At 65.7% G+C, this 20,072-nt stretch overlaps 1 protein-coding gene across 12 annotated transcripts; it reads left to right on the top strand.

Moving 5' to 3' along the window:
- The first annotated feature begins 3,059 nt into the window (after positions 1–3,059).
- TSPAN32 (tetraspanin 32) lies at positions 3,060–20,029 on the top strand. Of its 12 annotated transcripts, none has more exons than XM_010821248.4 (9): positions 3,060–3,307; positions 4,289–4,403; positions 5,102–5,199; positions 10,404–10,478; positions 16,169–16,270; positions 16,716–16,802; positions 18,087–18,170; positions 18,352–18,422; positions 18,820–20,029. In XM_010821248.4, exons 1-9 carry the CDS (start codon positions 3,242–3,244, stop codon positions 19,016–19,018), a joined length of 897 nt encoding a protein of 298 aa, XP_010819550.1. In that variant the 5' UTR covers positions 3,060–3,241; the 3' UTR covers positions 19,019–20,029. The 12 variants fall into 12 exon arrangements, 11 of the variants coding, with proteins under 11 accessions (XP_010819550.1, XP_059738928.1, XP_059738933.1 ...); XM_059882945.1 differs by having other exon boundaries at positions 4,219–4,403; XR_009493314.1 differs by lacking the exons at positions 16,716–16,802; positions 18,087–18,170; positions 18,820–20,029 and adding exons at positions 12,051–12,162; positions 15,861–15,903 and having other exon boundaries at positions 4,219–4,403.
- Positions 20,030–20,072: the final 43 nt, after the last annotated feature.

Genomic DNA, 20,072 nt, shown 5'->3' with positions numbered 1-20,072 from the left:
GGGGACAGGTGGGCAGGGGACAGGTAGACAGGTGGGCAGGTCAGCAGGGGGACAGGTGGGCAGGGGGACTCGTGGGCGGGGGACAGGTGGGCAGGTAGATAAGGGGACAGGGGGACAGTGACATCACCGAGTCCGTGAACATCTTGGTGACAAGCAGTTAGTGAAGTGGGGCTCTGCCAGGCCTGGGGCCAAGAGTTCAAGCCCCGGTAAGTGGACCGGCAGAGCCAACCCCAAGGAGCCTGGTCCCCTCTGCGCCCTGAGACGGGGGGGGGGCAGCTAACACCACGTTCTTAAATAAACTCTATCTGAGGGTAGTCTAGACTCACAAAGGAGAGCCAACCAGAGCCTGGTCCCCTCTGTGCCCTGAGACGGGGGGGCAGCTAACACCACGTTCTTAAATAAACTCTATCTGAGGGTAGTCTAGATCCACAAAGGAGCTGCAAAGGTAAGTTCACCGATACCACCGCGCCCCTGCTGCTGCTGCTGCGGCTAAGTCGCTCCAATCGTGTCCGACTGTGTGCAACCCCACAGACGGCCCACCAGGCTCCCCCGTCCACGGCCTACCGCCTCCCAATACCAGCATCTGAGCAGCGTGCAGGGTGTCGGTCACAGCGGTTCACTTCCCAGGACTCCGCTGTTACTGACTAGAGCCCACACGACACTCAGCTTTCGCTAGTCCTTGCCTGCTCGCTCTTTTCTGTACTGCGCCCCATCCCAGGACCCACACCCATTGGTCGTCACATCTCCTTGGGCTCCTCTGGGCCATGACGGTTTCGATGACCTTGGCCGTGTGGGGGTCAGGGGTACAGGAGGACACCCCTCTGCTGGGGTTTGCCGGGTGTCTGTGCTGCAGTCAGACCAGGGCTGTGCATTTGGGCAGGAAGATGCAGGAGTGAAGCGCCTGCCCGTCGCGGCCCATGGACACAGCCCGCGATCGCCTGGCTGAGGGGCGCTTGCCGGAGCCCGAGGAGGGGCCGGAAGGAGGTGCTCCCCACCAACAGGGGAGAATCCACACACGTTCCTTGGGATTCTCCTGCACAGGCAGTCTCCCTCCCCTCCCACTGGTGTGTTCATCCTTCCGCTGGGCCAGCACGTATTGCGGATGTCTGTTTAACATCGTGGGTTGTCATCAATCTGTTATTTATTCTGTTGCTCAAAGCATCCCAGCCATGGCCATGGGGAGCTCTGTCAGTCGGCTCCCCTGACAAAACAGCTTTCTATTAATCGAGTAATTATTAGATGAGGGCAGGAAGAGGGAGAAACAAGAAGGTCACTGGCCAGCAAAGACCGTTACACAGATGCACGTATGCACCAGCAGACATGCGCACACACTTGCACACCTGCGCACACACACCCCCCGTGGACACAGACAGGAGCGGCCTGGGCAGCTCACGGCGGGACCCTTGGCACAGGGTCCGTGCAGGGTGGGGGTCTATCCCCCAGCCCAGCGCCTCCGACAGAAGCTGCTGCTTTCTGCACCCTGCTGGCTCCCACGAGCCTGCCCTGCCCTCAGGAGGGGTGGCCGCCCTGGGTGCCAGAGGGGACAGGCGAGGGGCTGAGGGTCAGGGAGCTGGGCGAGGCCAGCACTTCCCCTCCAGATGTCATTTCCTATCTCTGACTGGCTGTCAGAGCCGGAGGGAGTGGAAACAGGCTTCCTGGGGCAGGTGTGGACGGCTCCCCAAGTGGGCCAGGCTCCCTGCCCAGGCAGCGGGCCCAGGGCAAGGGGGCCTCAATCAGAGGCTTGGACTTGAGGGGGTCTGAGCCGCGCTCAGTCCCCAGCAGCCCAGTCCCCAAGGAAGCCTCGTTCTTGCCCACAGAGGGGCTGATGTGGGGAAACATGCAGGGTCGGCACTCGGCAGGCCAGATCAAGGAGCCAGCTCTGACCTCTGGGAAAAGGTCAGGACATCTGCTTCCAAGTCAGAGGCAGACAGTTCCAGAAGTGAGGCCAGCACGGTGGTGACTGGCTCGTCTCTGCAGGAGGGCGGGTCCAGGCGGCCAGCCCCAGCCCACGGCCCGACTCCCACCCCTATCCAGGACTTCCACTCCCGCTGGCCCCTCAGGCTGCAGCTTGGCTTCACCAGCTCAAAGCACAGGCTGGGATGTTGGGGGCCCCCTCCTGCCCCTGTGGACACGAGGCAGGATTCCTGGTGCCAAGGGGCAGCTGAGGGCACAGGGGTAGATGAGGGGTCCTGGCTGCCCCTGCTCTGAACAGGGAGAGGAAGGAGGTGGCAGAGCTGCCGGCTAGCACAGGCCGCACTCTGCTGGCTTCTAGAAGGCCAAGGTCTCACCGCAGACACGGTGACAGCTGTCTGGGCACCTGTCCTCCCCAGCTGAGGCCCCCGAGCGCCCTGAGGACCCACATGATGAGATGTGGAAGAGGGGTGATTTCAGCACGAGAGGGGAGCTGTGCCCAGGCAGCCCTGGAGGACTGCAGCGGGGGACCCCGCTGGCCCAGCTGGCCCAGAAGGGACCCAGACTGGGGGCTCACCACGTGCCTCCCCCCCGGCTGCACTGGGTCCAGCCGCCCACGAGCACAGCCCCAGGGTCACATCAGGAGGTTTAATCACAGATTCGTGTTCCGACAGAGCCTCAATGTGGGTGCAGAGAGGGGCCCAGCCCCCTCCCCCTGCACACTCCGCTCTAAATTACTCATCTGTGCCGCTGAAGCATCGAAAATCAAGTGGCTTTTTGGAAAATTTTGATGTCACAGAACATTTCGAAAGATGTTTCGTAAGACAGTGTTTCGATAGAGAAGTTTATATACAGCCTCTCTCCCAAAGTCCTGCAAGGACAGCAGCCCGAGGCAGGACTCACGGGGGTCCAGCCTCTGCTTGCACACTCCCAGGATGGGAAGCTCACCCCCACCCAGGCGCCCTCTATCACCCGCCCACTTCCTCCCAGGGTCCTCCAAGGCCCTGCCAGGAGCAGGGCGCACCCCTCAGGGAGGCCTCGTTTATCTGCTCGTGTCCTGGGGGCCTGGGCCAGGGGAGGGGCTGCAGGGGGGCGGAAGCTGGCCTTGCCCCGCTCCCCTTCCTCCCTGCCCTTTTTCTGGGGCACCCAGAGGCTCAGTTCCTGGGTATGCTGACAGGCAGATGGGTGACCAACCTAACCCAGCTCCTTGTGGGGAACTGTGGTCTGAGGTCCCCGCCCAGCTGGAAACCGAAACCACAGAGGGAGGGGAGGGGAGGAGAGGAGAGGGTGGGGAGGGGAGTGGAGAGCAGAGGAGAGCAGACGGACCTCCATGGAGCCTTGCAGTCGAGTCAGGGTGGCCAAATGCCAGATGCTGGCCACCAGCCTCTTTGTTCTGGTAAGAGGCAGGCTGGGCAGGACGCGGCGGGGGTGGGGTGCGCCGTGCTCCTGGGTCTCCAGAACTGTGGGTCCTCCCCCTAACACACACACCTGCCTTCCCGCCCCCGTGAGCGTGCACCTGGGGTCCTGGGGGCAACGTCTCGGCGGCGAAAGGTGCCCCCTGAGCAGTGTGCATCCTCCTGCTGGGCAGCAAGGGGCCTGCTGGAGGCCTGAGGGCCTTGGGTGGCTGGGGAACTGGGGTCGGAGAGGGGTCCCCCAGGGGTGCGGGCTGGGGGCTGGCCTCCTGCCCTTGGAGGTGCTCTCACAGAGAGGGGGAGCTGAGAGGACTGGGGGTGTCCACCCTCAGACGGAACCACCGGAGGTTCTGGGCCCTTGGAGGCGCAGGATAGTGAGTGTCGTGCTGGCAAGGTGGGTGTGAGCATGAGTCTGTGTGGTGTGTGTGGTGGCGTCTGTGTGTGTGATGGGGCATCTGTGTGTGATGGGGTGTCTGTGCATGTAGTGGGGTGTCTGTGATGGGGTATCTGTGTGTGATGGGGTATGTGTGTGTGTGATGGGGTATCTGTGTGTGATGGGGTATCTGTGTGTGATGGGGTATCTGTGTGTGTGATGGGGTATCTGTGTGTGTAGCGGGGTGTCTGTGATGGGGCATCTTTGTGTGTGATAGGGTGTCTGTGTGTGTGATGGAGTATCTGTGTGTGATGGGTGGTGTGTGTGTGTGGTGTGGTGTCTGTGATGGGATGTCTGTGTGTGACGGTGTGGGGGTAGCTGTCTGCAGCAAAGACACCCCTGAGGCCACCCCCAGAACACCTGGAAGCCCTGAAGCTGACCCTGTCCCATGAGACCAGGATGCGGAGACAGGTGGGGCAGTCGGTGCCCAGCCCTGCAGCTGACCCTGTCTCATGAGACCAGGATGCTGGAGACGGCTGGTGGGGGTCGGTGCCCAGCCCCGCGCCTACCAGCTGTACGTGCCTGCCTGCAGCTCCTGGGCTCCGCCATGGCCGCCACAGCCGCGCTCAGCTACTTTGGGCCCCACTTCACTGTCATCGGCCCCGTGTCCGCAGACAGGACCACCTATGAGGCCTTGCACCACTGGGGTGAGTGATGCTGTGGGCAGCCATTGCTGGGGAGGGGCTTCAGAAGCAAAGGCAGCTGGGGAGGAGCCCTGGGCTGGGGTGAGGACTGCTGAGAGAAGCTGGGCTGGGGCAGGCAGCGGGGTCAGAGGCAGGAGGGGCTGCCCTGAGGTCCCAGCTCCCCCCGCAGAGCCTAGGTCTGCCTGGATCTTCCCTGGGCCTCTAGGGCAGCGTGGGTATGTCGGGAGGTAGGAAGGGGTGCTCACCCCCAATGAGGCCTTGAACAGCTCACAGAGATGGCATCCTATCCCCCCAACCCCACCCCTGGGGGTCTTGGCCTCAGGAGAGACCACGAGAGGCTGAGGAGGGCAGATGTGGTGAAAGCCGAGGCTGGCGGGGTTACCATGGTCCTAGCCCCAGGCCTCCCGTGTTTATCTCGAGCCCCAAACCCCAGAGCCCCGGGAGCAGGAAGCCTGGGGCTGGGCCTGGACTGATAAGATTACCAGCCTGTCAGCTGGGCCTGGGGGCAGGGACGGGCTTCTGACGGCCCCCAGGGGAGGGGAGAGGGGACGGGTGGGAGGGGCAGCGCAGGAAGGTGGGGGCACATCCCTGCTGAGGAGACGAGGCCCCTTCAGGGCCCCCGGGAGCCCAGCAGCCCCGAGTCCATTCTTGCGCACCCAGGACCCCTGCCTGGGCACCCTGACGCCTCTCTCTACCCCCAGCCTTCTCCGCTGGAATTGCCCTGGCTGCACTCCTGACCCTGGGGGCCATGCTGAGCGCCGCAGCCACTGTGAGAGGGGCCGGGGGCCTCATGGCTGCGGTGAGTGCCCCAAGCTGGGGGCTGAGGGAGCCCACCTCACCCCTGTGTCCCTAAGGAAAGCAAAGCCCAAGGGGTGTGGGACGGCCAAGACCCCCTCACCCGGGAGTCAGGACCCCCCACCCAGGAGTCAGGACCCCTCCACCCAGAACAGTTGCAAACCCCCGACCTGGGAGTCAGGACCCCCTCACCCAGGACAGTTGGAATTCCCCACCCCGGAGTCAGGACCCCTCCACCTGGGACAGTAGGAACCCCCCACCTGGGAGTCAGGATACCCCCCAACCCAGGACAGTCAGAACCCCCCACCCAGGACCCCCCACCTGGGAGTCAGGACCCCTCCACCCGGGAGTCAGGACCCCTCCGCCCAGAACAGTCGGAAACCTGCACCCAGGAGTCAGGACCCCCCTCAACCTGGGAGTCAGGACCCCCCCACCCAGGACAGTCGGAACCCCCCACCCAGGACAGTCGGAACCCCCCACCCAGGACCCCCCATCCGGGAGTCAGGACCTCTCCACCTGGGAGTCAGGACCTCCCCACCTGGGAGTCAGGACCCCTCCACCCAGGAGTCAGGACCCCTCAACCAGGGACAGTCGGGACCCTTCCACCCGGGAATCAGGACCCCCCCAACCTGGGAGTCAGGACCCCTCCACCAGGGACAGTCGGAGCCCCCCCACCTGGAGTCAGGACCCCTCCACCCGGGAGTCAGGACCCCTCCACCCAGGAGTCAGGACCCCTCAACCAGGGACAGTCGGGACCCCTCCACCCGGGTCAGGACCCCTCCACCCGGGAGTCAGGACCTCCCCACCTGGGAGTCAGGACCCCTCCACCCGGGAATCAAGAGCCCCCCACCCAGGACAGTCGGAACCCCCCACCCAGGACCCCCAACCTGGGAGTCAGTACCCCTCAGCCAGGGACAGTTGGGACCCCTCCACCCGGGAGTCAGGACCCCTCCACCTGGGAGTCAGGACCCCTCCATCCGGGAGTCAGGACCCCCCCACCCAGGAGTCAGGACCCCTCAACCACCCAGGAGTCAGGACCCCTCAACCAGGGACAGTCGGGACCCCTCCACCCGGGTCAGGACCCCTCCACCCGGGAGTCAGGACCCCCCACCTGGGAGCCAGGACCCCTCCACCCGGGACAGTCAGAACCCCCTACCTGGGATTCAGGACCCCTCCACCCAGGAGTCAGGACCCCTCAACTTGGGACAGTTGGAACCCCCCCACCTGGGAGTCAGGACCCCTCCACCCGGAGGAGTCAGGACCCCTCAACCTGGGACAGTCGGAACCCTCTACCCGGGAGTCAGGACCCCTCCACCTGGGACATTTGGGACCCCCTCCACCCAGGAGAGTCAGGACTCTTACCCAGGACAGCCAGGACCCCTGCACCTGGGCACCCTTCCCCAGGGGTGGTGTGACGGGCGTTCTACCTCACCCCCATCATCCATTGGGGCTTTGAAAGGCAGCATCGGCCCTCCCAGCCTTGGGTGCTGGTCCGAGGCCCGAGACGGTCTGGTTCTGTGACACAGGAAGCTCTGGGAACACAGTTCGGATGAATTCCACCCTTTAGGACGAGGCCAGGCCCGATCGGTTCGCCCATAGGTCAGGACTGGCCGTGGCCCCTAGACCCCGGGCTCCTCCCGAGCTGCATGCCCTCCGTGGCAGCTGCCAGCGGTGGGGCTCCCTCCCCTGCCCTGATCTCGCCCCTTGCAGGGGCCCTTGCTGCCCCCATACCTGCTCCTCCAAGTGGCCTGTCCTGCTGCACCTACCAGCCCCGCCTCCCCAAGGACTGTGGTGTCCGCTGTGGGCTCAAGCTGCCGTCTCTTGCCTGAACTAGGGCCTCAGCTCCTGGCTGGTGCCCCGTGGTGTCAGCTGCACCCCCAGTCCCTCTCAGGCTCCCCGAAACACCAAGTCTAGCCTTCCTGGGCCTCCAAGGGTCCCTGCGGTGCCCACTTTCTGGCTTCCAGCCCTCTGCGCCTGCAGACCCCACCCCTACCCTGGGAGCAGTTCATGAGGCGGCCCCCCTGGGAGCTCCTGCTGGGGGCTGTTTCCCCAGGTGTACTCTGAAGCTGACAACCCTGGGCTCCCTGGCAGCCTTCTGGGTCCCCACGGCTGGCAGGGGTCTCGGCCAGTGGTGTCAGCAAATGTGTTGAGTGACTCCTGGGTTACAGACACCTCCAAGGCCAGGTAGCTCAGTCGGTAAAGAATCTGCCTGCAGTGCAGGAGACCCAGGTTTGATCCCTGGGTCGGGAAGATCCCCTGGAGGAGGAAATGGCAACCCACTCCAGTATCTTTGCCTGCAAAATCCCATGGACAGAGGAGCCTGGTGGGCTGCAGTCCATGGGGTCGCAGAGTCGGACACGACTGAGCCACACACCAAGGCCGGGGCAGTCACGTCCCAGAGCCGGGCCCAGGGCCTGGTGTGCTAGAGGCCCATCTGGCAGCTGGGTCGCAACCAGGACCCCACAGGAGCGTGGGCAGTGCTACCAACTTGGCCTGTATGGTCCGGCTGGGCAGGGGAGGAAGGGAGGCCCCAGGGGCATCCGACCAGGCAAGTGGACTGTCCCGTCGGAGGGGAGCCCTAAGGCCTGGGGCTGCCACAGGGGCTCACTGCTGGAGGTCAAGGCTGCCGGCAGCGGGGCCAGACCCGGAGGTCCCGGCGGCGACAGTCTGCCGCGTCCGCCGCCAGGGGGCGCCATGGTGTTAGGCGCAAATCTGCGGCCTGAAGCTGCTTCTGCCGAAGGCTCCAGTTGGCCAGGGTCTTCCCAGCTCCCCCGACCACCGCGCTCTGCGCCCTGCTCTGGGGCAGGGACCCGGGAGCACCAGGGCCTCGGTTCTGCTTCCCTGCCAGGGACGCGGCTTGGGCCCCACGACTGGCCTCCTGCTGCACCCCAGCCTCCCGTGGGCCCCCAGCACTGCCCCCGGAGGGGTGAGGGGGAGCAGGGGGCCGGGGGACCCCATCCCGCGCCCGCCCGGTGAGCAGGGCCCATGTGTGCACCCCGGGGTGCGGTGTTGTGTCTGGCCTCTGTGTGTGTCAGGAGCGTGCGAGCCCCCGGGAGGGCTAGGAGAGGGCGATCTTTCCCGTCCTGCCCCGCATCTTCCTGCTGCTCCCCCTTCCTGCCCCCGCCCCCTCCCAAACCAGCCTCGCACACAGGAAATGCGCGGCTGAGAGCAGGGCTGGCCGCTGCGCCAAGGAGGCCATTTGGATTTATTTATGTTGCTGTTTAGAATCAGCAGAGAGGGCGGCAGGCATGGGGCCCACCGCACCCAGTGCCTCAGCGCACAGGCGGCCCGTGTGCCACCCAGGACCCTTCGTGCAAGGCGAACGGGTGGGCGGGCGGGCCGGAGTGATGCTCCCTCTCCTGGGGAATGGAACAGTTCCTGGAAAATGCTAGTCCCTTGAGCTGGCTCCGGGCCTCCAGCCTGGGAGGCAGCGCTGGGCAATGGCTTCCAGATGGGGAAAGGGGCCCTTGGCCAGCCTGGGGGCGGGAGGAGGAGGAGCGGGAGGAATAGAAGAGGGAGGAGGAGGGAGGGGAGGAGGAGGGAGGGGAGGAGGGAAGAGAGGGAAGGGAGGAGGGGAGGAGGGAAGAGAGGGAAGGGAGGAGGGGAGGAGGGAAGAGAGGGAAGGGAGGAGGGAGAAGAGGAGAGGGAAGTGAGGAGGAAGGGGAGGAGGGAGAAGGAAGAGAGGGAGGGGGAGGAGGGAGAAGAGGGAAGGGAGGAGGGGGAGGGAGGAGGGGGAAGGGGAGGAGGGAGAGGAAAGAGAGGAGGAGGGGGAGGAGGGAGGGGAGGAAGAGGCATCCTAGAGCCATCTGGAGACTGAGGCCTGGTGGACCCCTGGGAAGGCAGGAGAAAACGTGGGGTGGAAGCTGGTGGGCCTCCTACCCCTGAGCGGAGCTGGAGGTCCCTGCCCCTGCATGGAGTCTGGGAGCCGGTGGGCTGGCCCCCCATCTCCTGGTTGCAGCCCCTCCACCAAGTGTGGAACAGAACAGTCTTCTTCACCCCGTCCAGCCCGGGCACTGTCAGCGTGTCTGTCTGCACCTGCGTGTCCCTCCATGCTGGCCACGGACCCCGTGCTGGCCGTGGACTCTCTGGTGTCACCCCAGTAAGACCCTGGGTTGGGAGAGCCTGGCCACACCGGCCCCAGGCGGCAGACAGTCCCGCTCCCGGGAAGGAGCGATACCGGACTCCAGACCCCTGGGCCAGGTGGTCAGCAGGCGGACTGACCGTCCAGAGCTCCCGGAGGAGGCTCAGCCTGAATGGGAGCATCCCCAGCACGAAGTGACCAGTCAGACTACAGTGGGGGACGTCCCAGGGGCAGCCTGGGGTGAGCCTCTGAAATGACCCACAAAAGAGCTTTGGGGACATTTGTGTGTTTTCGGGGGAGGGGACAAACACTCGTCAGCTTCAGAACCCCCATGAGAGAAAGGGTCCGCCAAAGCCCGAGGCCCAGGCATGGGCAGGAGGTGGACAGGCCCGCTGGGTCCTGGGGAGCACACCGGTGGGAAGAAGAGCACCTCCGCTGGGAGTCACCCCATCTCAGGGTGGCCACTGGGCCATGCTCTTGGCTAGAACCCCAGCTCCTGAACCTCTGGGAGGCCTGTTTCAGAAAACCAAGCAAAACCAGCTGTCGCTTCTGGAAAAGGCCCTTCCTATCCAAGCGATTCCCTGATGGCTCAGTCAGTAAAGAGTCTACCTGCAATGCAGGAGACCCGGGTTTGATCCCTGGGTCAGGAAGATCCCCTGGAGGAGGGCATGGCAACCCACTCCAGTATTCTTGGCTGGAGACTCCCACGGACAGAGGAGCCTGGCGGGCGCCAGTCCATGGGGTCACAGAGTCGGACACGACTGAGTGACTAAGCACAGCACTTCCAAGTGCAGCCAACATCCCCAAGCCGCCCCTCCAGGCCAGGCCACTTGAAAGGGGGCACTTGTTCTGAATCTGACTCTCAGGCTCAGGGAAGGTTTGCCCGGCCCTTCTGGGGTTGGTGCCTTTCCTGGCCGCAGGCACAGAGGGCTGCCTCATCCGGGGGCCTGACCGCCGCCTCCCTGGGGTCCTGGGAAGCCAAAGCCAGCCGTGGGGGCCTCCTGAGAAGGGCCTAGCGAGGCCTGGGAGCCAGCGTGCCCGCCGCCCCAGGTCTGCCTGTGGCAGGGGGAGCCGCCAGGCCGCGGCGGGGCCTGGACTCAGGGTGCCTCCTCCCCTGCCCCTCCCAGGCCTTCCTGAGCTTTGCCCTGGTGTTCTGCGCCCTCGTACAGGCGGCCTTCTGGAGGGCCCACAGCCCCACTCAGGTAAGCGCGGCCCCGCCACGCAGGGGAGGCCCTGCTCCCTCTCTCCTGCGGCCCCCAGGGGAGGCAGGCGGGTGTGGGGACCATGCTGGGGACACTCTTTGCCTGCGGGTCGGCCCTCTGCTAGGCTGAGAGCGGCAGCTCCTGGGGCAGGAAGGGGGCAGGCCCCCCCGGGGCCCGGAAGATGGCACCTGGGGGGTTGGTGGAAGGGAGCCTCCCAGGCCTGCAGGGTTGACTGGAGGGGTCGGCTCCAGAAAAACGCACCTTCGAGGACTGCACCCTGACGGGGGCCGGGCCTGGCCAGGAGAGAGGCCCGTTAGCAGCAGGGGCTGCGGGACAGGGGACAGGGTGTCCCGCGGTCCTTCAGGGCAGCCCTGACCTGCCTGCAGGCGGGCTGCCTGGTGACCTGCTCCTTCCATTGTCACCGGGGGCTGTTCCCAGGGATGTTCACTTTGGTGGTGACCGTGGCGATGGTGGGCGTGGGTCCCTTTGCGGGGGCGGGGGGGGGGGTGCTCCGTTCTCCTCTCCTTCCTCCGTCCACCCACCCCTCCATCTCTGGGTGCTGCTGGTTCTGAGGGACCCCGGGGCGGCTCGAGGCTGGCAGGGAGGGAGGCCCCAGTTCTGAGATAACGCAGTCACGCGGGACGCCAGCCCCTGGACAATGGGGCTTGAGGCCTGCGGGCCCGGGTCTAGGGTGGGTGCCACCCCAGGGAGGAGGGCAGGACCATAGCTCGGGAGGGACCGCTCCCAAGTGACGGGGGGCGGGGACCGCCTGGCCTTCCAGAAATTCTGCCTGAACTCCAGGCCCTGAGACACAGCTGAAAGCCTGCCTGGGAAACGGGACTGGTCAAGTCCATGAGTGAAGCTGAGTCCTCCCAGACCAGGGCTCGGGGTCAAGGTCAGAACTTCTGTGGCCAGACAGAGGAAATGGGTGCCCAAGAGGTTCAGAGAGACGGGGGACGCAGCCCCAGATGGGCTTCTGTTTGCAGAGGCCGAGGCCTGGCGGGGCCAGGAGGGTCCGCAGTCTGTTGAGGAGGGGGCGCCGCTGGTCCATGTGGCCGATCCCAAGGGCAGAGCAGGGCTGGCCAGCACCCCCCGTGCCCTGTGCCTGTGGCCCTGACAGGCTCAGCTTCGCTCCCAGCCAAGCTGTGAGTCTGAAGGGCAGCCCCTGGGTGCCCCTCCCAAAGGGGCTTCTCTGTAGAGGCCTCCCCCCAGCCCCCAGGAGCGGACACAAGCCAGGCAGGAGAACCCAGGCCCAGGCTTCGCCTGAGGGAGCCCAGACCAGGCCAGACCCCAGAGCAGACCCTGGGAAGCCCAGCCCCACAGGCCCTGTCCAGACAGACTTTCCGAGACCCCGAGCGCGCCTTTCTCCTCTCTTTGGGCTTAAGATTCCCCTGCACTCCATAAGGACAAGCCCGGGGAGACCACGGCGAGTCCTGCTGGAGGACACTGGTGAGGGGAGCGGTTTAGTCTCTAAGTCGTGTCTGACTCTTGCGACTGTAACAAGCCGGCCTTCTCTGGCCACAGGATTTTCCAAGCAGGAATACTGGAGTGGGTTGCCATTTCCTTCTCCAGGTGGGGGGTCTTCCTGACCCAGGGATTGAACCCAGGTCTCCCACATTGCAGACAGATTCTTTATCGACTGAGCCACTAGGGAAGCCCTGGAGGATCCTGGGTTTCCAGGCAGGTAGGTGACCAGCGGCGTGTTTGACCGTGTATCAGGGATCCCAGCGGCCCTGGCCCCTGGTTGCACGGGCGCCCCAAGGTGTTCATGAAGCATGCAGGACAGCTGGGTCAGGAGACCAAGTTTGTGCTGTGCGTTTTCAGGCGTGTGGTTACCCACGCTAAAGCCCAGAGGGCTTCCCTGGTGACAGCGGGTAAGTCTGCCTGCAGTGCGGGAGAGCCGTGTTCGAGCCCTAGCTTGGGAAGATCCCCTGGAGAAGGAAATGGCAACCCACTCCAGGATTCTTGCCTGCACAATTCCATGCACAGTGGAGCCTGGTGGGCTGCAGTCCATGGGGTCACAAGAGTCGGACGCGACTGAGCGACTCACACTTTCACCCTCTCTCTTTACCCACTCTGGCCTGCCCTGCCTTATCCACAGCACCGGCCTGGTTCCCCTGTCCCCGCCCCGCCACCGCTGAACTTCTTGGAGTTGAGGGGGCATCCCCAGACCTTGCAGGGCGGTGCCATCCTCTTGGTCTGCAGATGGAGGGGCTCAGGCCCATGGGGGTGGGGAGGGGACCAGGTCACCCTGGCAGAGCCGGAGCAAGAGGGGCCACTGTCAGGGCTCTTAGACCTGAGTCAACGCCTCTTTTCCCGTAGCTGCCCAAAGATCACCCCAAACCGTTCACCACTATTCTGGGATCATCTGGGGTCACCCACCCCTGACCAGAGGGGAAAAGAGCATTCCTTCTGGTTCTTGGGGGGTCGGGGCCTGGAAAGGCAGCCTCGGCTCTCGGAGACCAGGGAGCACCGAGCCAGGCTGCTGGCCCCCCACCCAGGAGCTGCCGGGCCAGGCGAGGTCAGGGTCACCACACGGGTGGTCCCTGCCAAGACAGCTGCCAGGGTGCCCGGCCGGGCAGCTCCCCCGGGGCAGCTGCAGCCCCCTGTCTTGACTCTGACCCTGTGTGTTTACAGCTCCCAGATCAGGGCTGGCGGTTCTGCAGGGGCGGGGCCCACAGGCCGAAACCCTTCTGGGGCTCCCGCTCTGGGAAGGGGAAGGGGTGGAAGCAGACAGGACCCAGCTGGGCTTCCTCCCTGCACAGCCCCTGCCACCCCCGACAGAAATCATTCTGGTCTGGTCTGTGCTGCAGCTGGCCTTTGGGGTCCAGGGTTCAGGGCCCTGGCAGGCCCCAGTGGGGGCTGGGGCTTCCTCCCACACCTGAGTGGGCGCAGGGGGGCCTGGGTGGGGTCAGCCCTGCGTCCTGCGCTCTTGGGCGATCGGCCCACCTTCCTGGGCCTCCGTGTCCTCGTCTGTAAAGGAGTATGAAGACCTCCCCGTGTGCGGGAATGAATCAGCACAGGTGAAGGGACAAGCGGAACCCACTTGCAGCCGCTGAGCCCGGGTCTGACCTCCGTCACTCGCTCTCACGAGGGTGCGGGCCCCAGGTGGCAGGGGCCGAGGAGCCACCTGTCCTGTGCCCCCGACCCCGGGCACCTGGGGGCCCTTGGCATCGAGGCCAACCTGGGCCAGCAGATCCCTCTTTCCATGGGGTCCTCCTGGAGGCCGGAGCAGAGACCCTCAAAGGGCCGCGCTGTTTGCTCTAAGGGGTCTGTTCACCCCCATTTCTCCCCTGGCACCCCCTGAGAGATCCTGAAACACGGGGTCCAGATGGCCTGTCTACCTGAGGATGGCCTTGACTTCCAGTGGTCCCGAAGCCATCCCGCAGGCCCTGACCACTCCCTGCCCCCCTCTCCCGGCCCCTGGCCCCCCTCCCAGCCTCAGGCCCTGGTAGGTGCCCTGAAGCTTGGCGGGCATTCAGCAGGACTAGGCAGTCGTGCTGTGAATACAGAGCTTGAGGGCGCCTGAGAGCCGCTCTGCCCAGTCCCCAGACAGGCCTGCGGGCGATGAATTGCCAGGCCCCGCTTAATAATTCAGGCACGGATTGAGTGCGCGGTGCGTGAGCTGGGGAAAGGCTGCGCGTCCCCCAGCTCCAGGGCTGGGCCCCGCCCCTCGGGGCCACTCCCTGCCCCCACGGTCCAGTAGCCGCCAGAGCCGGCCCTGGGCCACCGGGGGCTGCTCCACACCACCTGCAGCTCCTACTGCCCCCGCCCCCCAGGCATCCCCCGCCAGGCAGGTTAGCAGACTATGGGAGGGTGGTCAGTGGTAAGATTGGGAGGGGTCCTCGTGGGGAGCTGGCCTGGCAGGGACGCCCCAGGCCCTTGGTTTGCATTCAGCAGCCTAGAAACCCTGTCCTGAGGGGTGTCCCCCAGAGCCCTGGGAGATCGGGCTTAAAGATTAGGGCGCCCTGCAGGGAGCACCCAAATCTTGGGATCCAAGGGCCTCTGAGACCTCCCAGCCCCCCATGAATTTCTCTCCTAAAGACACACAGGACCCCTGAGCCCGGGGATGGGGTCCGTCTGTGGAGCACCACCCACCCAGGCACCGGGCCTCAGGAGAGTCAGACGAGCCCCACATCCAGGCCAGGGGTCTCCGGCAGGGGTGTGGCTTTGTCGGATCCACCTCTTCACCTGGAGGAGGAGCTCATGGCCCCCACTTGGAAAGAGGAGCCCATGGCCCCCCTTTCTGGGGTTGGGAGCGGGTGGGGAGCTAGGAGGGGGAAGAACCCACAGCTCAGCCCCGGTGGGCGTGCCCCTCCAGCCAGTGTTCCTGGTAGCACTCAGAGGGGCCAGGGTCTCCCTGGGCCCTAGTGAGGGGTAGGGGGGGCTGGCCCTGTCACGGCCTCCTGTACCCCTGACCCCAGGCTGGCTCTGCTCCCCCCACAGGCCCCGCCGAGACCTCCTCCCACAGAGACTAGGAGAGCCCAGCCGGTCTCCACCCCCAGGAGAGGGCCCCCTCGCCAGGCCTCCTGCAGGGGTTGCCAGCCTGGCGCCCGGCCCCCCGCCCAGGACGCTGCCCACCTCCCCCTCGGGTAGTGAACAGAGCGGCTGGAGCATCTGTGAGGCTCGGAGATCTGGGTGTCACCAAGAGAGCAATGAGCTCGGAGCGCGATGTTGGGGGTGCAGATCCGCCTGTCCCTACAGGGGCACCAGGGCTTTGGGCAGCACTGGGCAAGGGGCGCCCCCCGCCGCCCGCCGGCCCCCAAGTCCTCCAGGCTGGGAGTGGGGAAGCCGGGTCCTTTCCGGAGGGCGGGGTGAGTGGCCAGAGCAGGGTACCCCCGAGCACCCGCCCACCTATCCCAGCGGGCACACGACTCAGGGGCAGGAAGGGAAGGGAGGCTGGGCTCAGGGTCTCTGAGGTGGGGAAGGAGGGCAGGGGAGCTCAGAGGCCTTGCCTGTGCCAGACCAGTGACTCCAGCACAATCACCAAAGACTCCCTGGAGGAGGCAAGATTCCAGTCTGCCTCTGGCGAAGTAACTTGGCAAGGGGAGGGCACTTCAGAAGGCGCAGGAGGGGACGTTTAGCTGGGCAGATGGAAGGAGGCCTGGGGAAGGGGCACAGGGTGACGGCACAGCTGGCCAGGCCCTTTTGCTGCTCTTCTCTGTCGGCCTCAAGGGGCCTCATCAGCCCTGGGTGCCCATGGCCAGCCCTGGGCTTTTAGGCCTTGCCTGCACCCCAGCTGCCTGGGCCTTCTGGAATGTACCAGATGGTTCTGGGGGACGACCTGGACCATCCCTGTGAGCTGAACTCCGGCACGAGGCGGCTCCTGGCTGTCTCCCCCAGGCCCACCCTTCGCTCTCCCTCCCCACTGTCCATTTCCAGATCAACAGAAGCAGGTGGACACAGGCCAGGCCCTCCTCCCACCGTAAGACAAGAGCTGGTTTACCCTGCGGGACCCCAGGGGAAGAGTGGCATCAACAACCATTCTCGGGGGGAAGTCCCCACAGCTGGAGCACGGGAACCCCTGTGACCAGCACCCGGGGGACGCAGGCCCTGCTCCTGGGGGGCCCGGTCCCGAGGAAGCAAGAGGAGGAGGCCAGTTGAGCGCCACTCAGCACCTGAGGGTCGTCAGGGGGTCCGTCAGGGACGTGAGCTTCACCAGCACGGCCTTCCCGCTGCCCTGTGTGCAGATGGAGGACGCCGTGCTGGATGCCTACGACCGGGCCTATGAGCGGGCGCTGAGGAGCGCATCCGGAAGCGGGCGGCAGGAGCTGGTGGCCATCCAGGACACGGTGAGCACGTGGGGGAGGTCTCCTCCAGCGCAGCTCTGAGCAGCCTGCCATCCAGAAAAGGGGCACAGGGGAGCAGTCCCCCAGAGCCAGCTGGCCAGGTGCGGAGCTGAGGGTCCTGGGTCACCGATGCCACGGCGGGGCAAGGCGCAGGGCAGAGCGCGCCTGTCTTCCTCCGCCCTGGGAGGCCTGGCTTCTGAGTCCGTGGGGTCAGAGCGGAGTGTGAGAGCCCGTGTGCACACGTGAGCTTCCAGCTGGAGGTGGCACAGCCGGTCTCGGTGCCCGCAGGCCGGGCTGCTGGGAGCTGGGTGTCCCCTACAGAGCCAGCCTCCTGGCCCTGCGCCCCCGTGCTGGCTGGGGGCAGGGCGGGGGGAGGACGTCATGCCTCAGTTTCCCCTCTGCCCCTGGGGTTCTCAGAGCAGACCGCCTCCCTTTTCCGCTCCTGCAGTTCCTGTGCTGTGGCAAGAGCTCGCCCCTTGGGCTCCTGGGGGGCTTGGAAGCCGACCTGTGTCAGGGGGAGGAGGCTGCCAGACAGGTGAGGGGAGGGCTCGCCACCATCCCTGGGCTCTCAGCCCCAGAGCAGCGCACACCCACCCACTGGCCCCCCAGACCCTCCCAGGGAGGCGGCTGGCCTGGGCTGGGTTCACTTGACCCGGCTGGGCCCAGGTGCTCAGTCCTTCGTACAGCTCCCAGCTTGAGGGACTGAGACCCTCCCGTCAGAACCGTCTAGAAGGGCAGGGGAAGGTAGGAGACCCAGGGGCTGAGCTGTGCTGAGCGCCCGCAGAGCGCGGTGGGCAGCTCTGCCTGTGCCGGGGACCCCGAAGCGGGAAGGACATTTCCTGGAAGGTCAGCCTGGGCCTGAATCTGGCCACGAGGGCGTCGGAGGCAGGGACAGTGGCCTCCCCTCACCCCCACCCCCTGGCTCCCCTCCCCCACCGGTCAGGAACAAACTCACCCCATCTCTGGCAAGAGGCTCCTGGCCACCCTCCAAGAAACAGACAGGAGGATGCAAATGGCTGGAAGCCCAGCCCTGACGGAGCCAGCACAGTGCCCTGGGCCCTGGCGCTGGGGGGGAGGTGAGGGCAGTGGAGGGATGGGGGTGGGAGGCCCCAGGTCCTCGCCTGCAAAGTGGGGGTGAAGGCCGGCTTCCTGCACCTTCTGAGGCAGGCGACATGGGAAAGGCGAAAGCCTTGTGGGGAGAGACCCCTGGGGGAGGGGGTGGGAAGGTGGACCCCAGTTGCATTCCAAGAGGAAGTGCAGCCGCAGGGGCGGGGATGAGAGCCTGTCAAAGGGATTCAGGGGCAGATGGACAGACAAACACCAAGCCGGCCTCCACCCCTGCCTGCCTGCAAACGCCAAGTCCTTCCCCGGAGCCGAACGCCACCTCTGAGTGGTTCAGAGTGGGGGGTGGTCCCCTCCCTCTTCCCTGGAGACAGGGTGCCTTTGTGGGCGCCACGGCCTGGGGAGGCCGGGGAGGTTCAGACGCGGCAGGAACGCCCCTCCCTGTTAGCCAGTGCCCTCTCCTCACCCTCAGTGGGGTACCTGGGACTCAGCCTGCCCTGGAGGGGCAGACACATGGCCTAACACCCAGAGGCAGGCTCCTCTGGGCCTCTGGAGCCCCTCGTCCCCACAGAGACAGGTTCCATCCTGCTTGTCTTTGCCTGTTTTCAGTACCTGTCTGGAGCTCGGGGCAGTTGTCCTGGGATGGGTGGCACCCCTAGCCTGGGTCCCAGTGTCCGCTAGGGCCCCACGCCCCTGCGGAGGTGCCGTGCCCGGGTCGGGAGGGGCAGTCCGGGCCCACACGCTGCCCTCTGCCCAGGACTGCCTGCGGGGGATCCAGAGCTTCCTGAGGGTGCACGGGAACATCGTCTCCACCCTGATCGGCCTGGGCCTCGCCTTCACGGTAGCTCTCACCACCCCCGCGGCCCCTACCCCCAGGGTCCTGGGGACCCGCAGGGCTCGCCCTGCACAGGGAGCAGGGAGGAGCAGGCCTGGGGGTGATAGGACCTCCTTGAGCCCCTTCCCCGGGGGGCAGTGAGCCCCCAGAGCTGCTGGGACATGTGCTCTGTCCCCCCGCCCACCAGGTGTACGCAATGCTGCTTAGCTCCTTCATCTGGTTCACCATCCGCTTGGGCAGATACCCCGTGAGCCAACGGTAGGCCCACCCACCCCCCGCCCCCACCGCCACCTCCCCAGAAGGGTCCTAAGGGCCTGCAGGTGCGGGCAGGGGGCAGACAGCACCACCCCTTCCCGCTCCCAAGATCCCGCCTCTGCCCAGCTGTGGGGCCCCTGGACTGAGGGCCCAGGCCAACACCCTAGAGCAGGCCCTTGGGGGGCAGCAAGCACTCCGCCAGGCAGGCTCCGCCCCCTCCCCGCCCCCGCAGACACCCGGTCTCACAGCGGCGTCTCTGGGGCCCCCAGGACAGCCCCCTGCCTCCATCCATGCCGCAGGCTCCTCCACCGCTGACCCAGCCCCTCTGCTCTGGCCACCTGCCCGCCCTCCGGGCCCAGATCCCGGCCCCTCGCGTCCTCACTGTCCCTCTGCCCCTCAGGGCCCGCGACCACCCTCCCCAGGAACCCAGAGTCTACAGATGCATCCGGGAGGGATCCCCGTCTCCACGCCCGTCCAAAGCAGATGCTCCTGGGGGCCGTCTGAGTCCAAGCAGACGCTCGGGTCAGCTTCTGCTGCTCCAGGACACCCACCCGCCTACCCACGGGAGCGGAGAAGCTACGGTCTCGACTCGCATGTGACCCTCGTGGGAGGGGAGGAGCTGTTTCCCTCCACGTGGTGGGGGGTCAGGGAAGAGGAGGCTTGACCAGACCAGCACCTCCATTGAAGCAGACGGGGGTTGGGGGAGCAGGGGTCAACTGCAGACTCTGGGGAGAGGCTGGGGGGTGAGAGTGCGGGCAGAGGGAATAGAGGGTGGGTTTGGCAGGGCTCCCTGGCCCCCCACTCCCAGGCTCTGGGGAGAAGGGAGGACCCACTGCAGGCTCAAGCAGACTGGAGGCAGTTCAGTTCTGCGCAGCGTCAGGACTGAGGCCCCACCCGTGTCGGCTGTCCACGGGCTGCTCGGCTCCGGAGACCACTTCCCCTCCTCACACGGCCCCCCATCCTCACATCGCAGGCAGGAGGGCTCCTGCTCCCCTCTGACCCTCCAAGCAGGACTATCTGCAGGCCCAGGTGACTAGGTGAGGGCCACCCGGGTGACTTCCCTGTTGTAAGGAGAAATCACTCGTGTAGTGATACTGCGTGTACAGTCCCGGGGGTGCGTCTGAGAAATCCTGCCTGCTGCCGCCCCCGTGTCCGCCATCCGACCACGTGACGACTGGCATCCTCGGCTCAAGCCCCAGAGTCCTGGGCGGGACACCGGACTGGCCCAGCCCAGCTTGGGGGCCCCGTCGTAGCTGCCAAAGGAGAAGGAAACACGGCCCGTGGAGCTTCCACCAAGCGGGTGCGGCCCCGCCCCACCGAAACCGGCAGAGTCTGCTTCTTCCCCAGTGAGGAGCAGCGTCTGTGAGGTGCAGCCAAACGGGGACAAAGTGAACAACGCCCGCTGCCCGCAGTCACACTCAGGCCGTAGTACACCTCCCAGAACAAGCAGCTCCCCAGGGACAGACGAGCAGCCTTGTGCCGGAAGCTCGTGGGCAGAAGTCTCGCGGTTCTGCGGTTCTGGGTTTGGTAACCGTCCAGGGCCTCTTGGGAGGTGTGTTCCTCTCCCAGTCTGTTCTTCTCATCTTACAAAATAAACTTTAAGGAAGGCACCAGCAGTGGTGGGAAGAAGAGGGAACAGGCTCGTATCAGGGA

This window comes from Bos taurus, chromosome 29, assembly GCF_002263795.3.
Source record: "Bos taurus isolate L1 Dominette 01449 registration number 42190680 breed Hereford chromosome 29, ARS-UCD2.0, whole genome shotgun sequence".
Classification (NCBI taxonomy): domain Eukaryota; kingdom Metazoa; phylum Chordata; class Mammalia; order Artiodactyla; family Bovidae; genus Bos; species Bos taurus.
The sequence above is the reverse complement of the archived record's forward strand: the minus strand, read 5'-3'. Positions and strand labels throughout refer to the sequence as shown.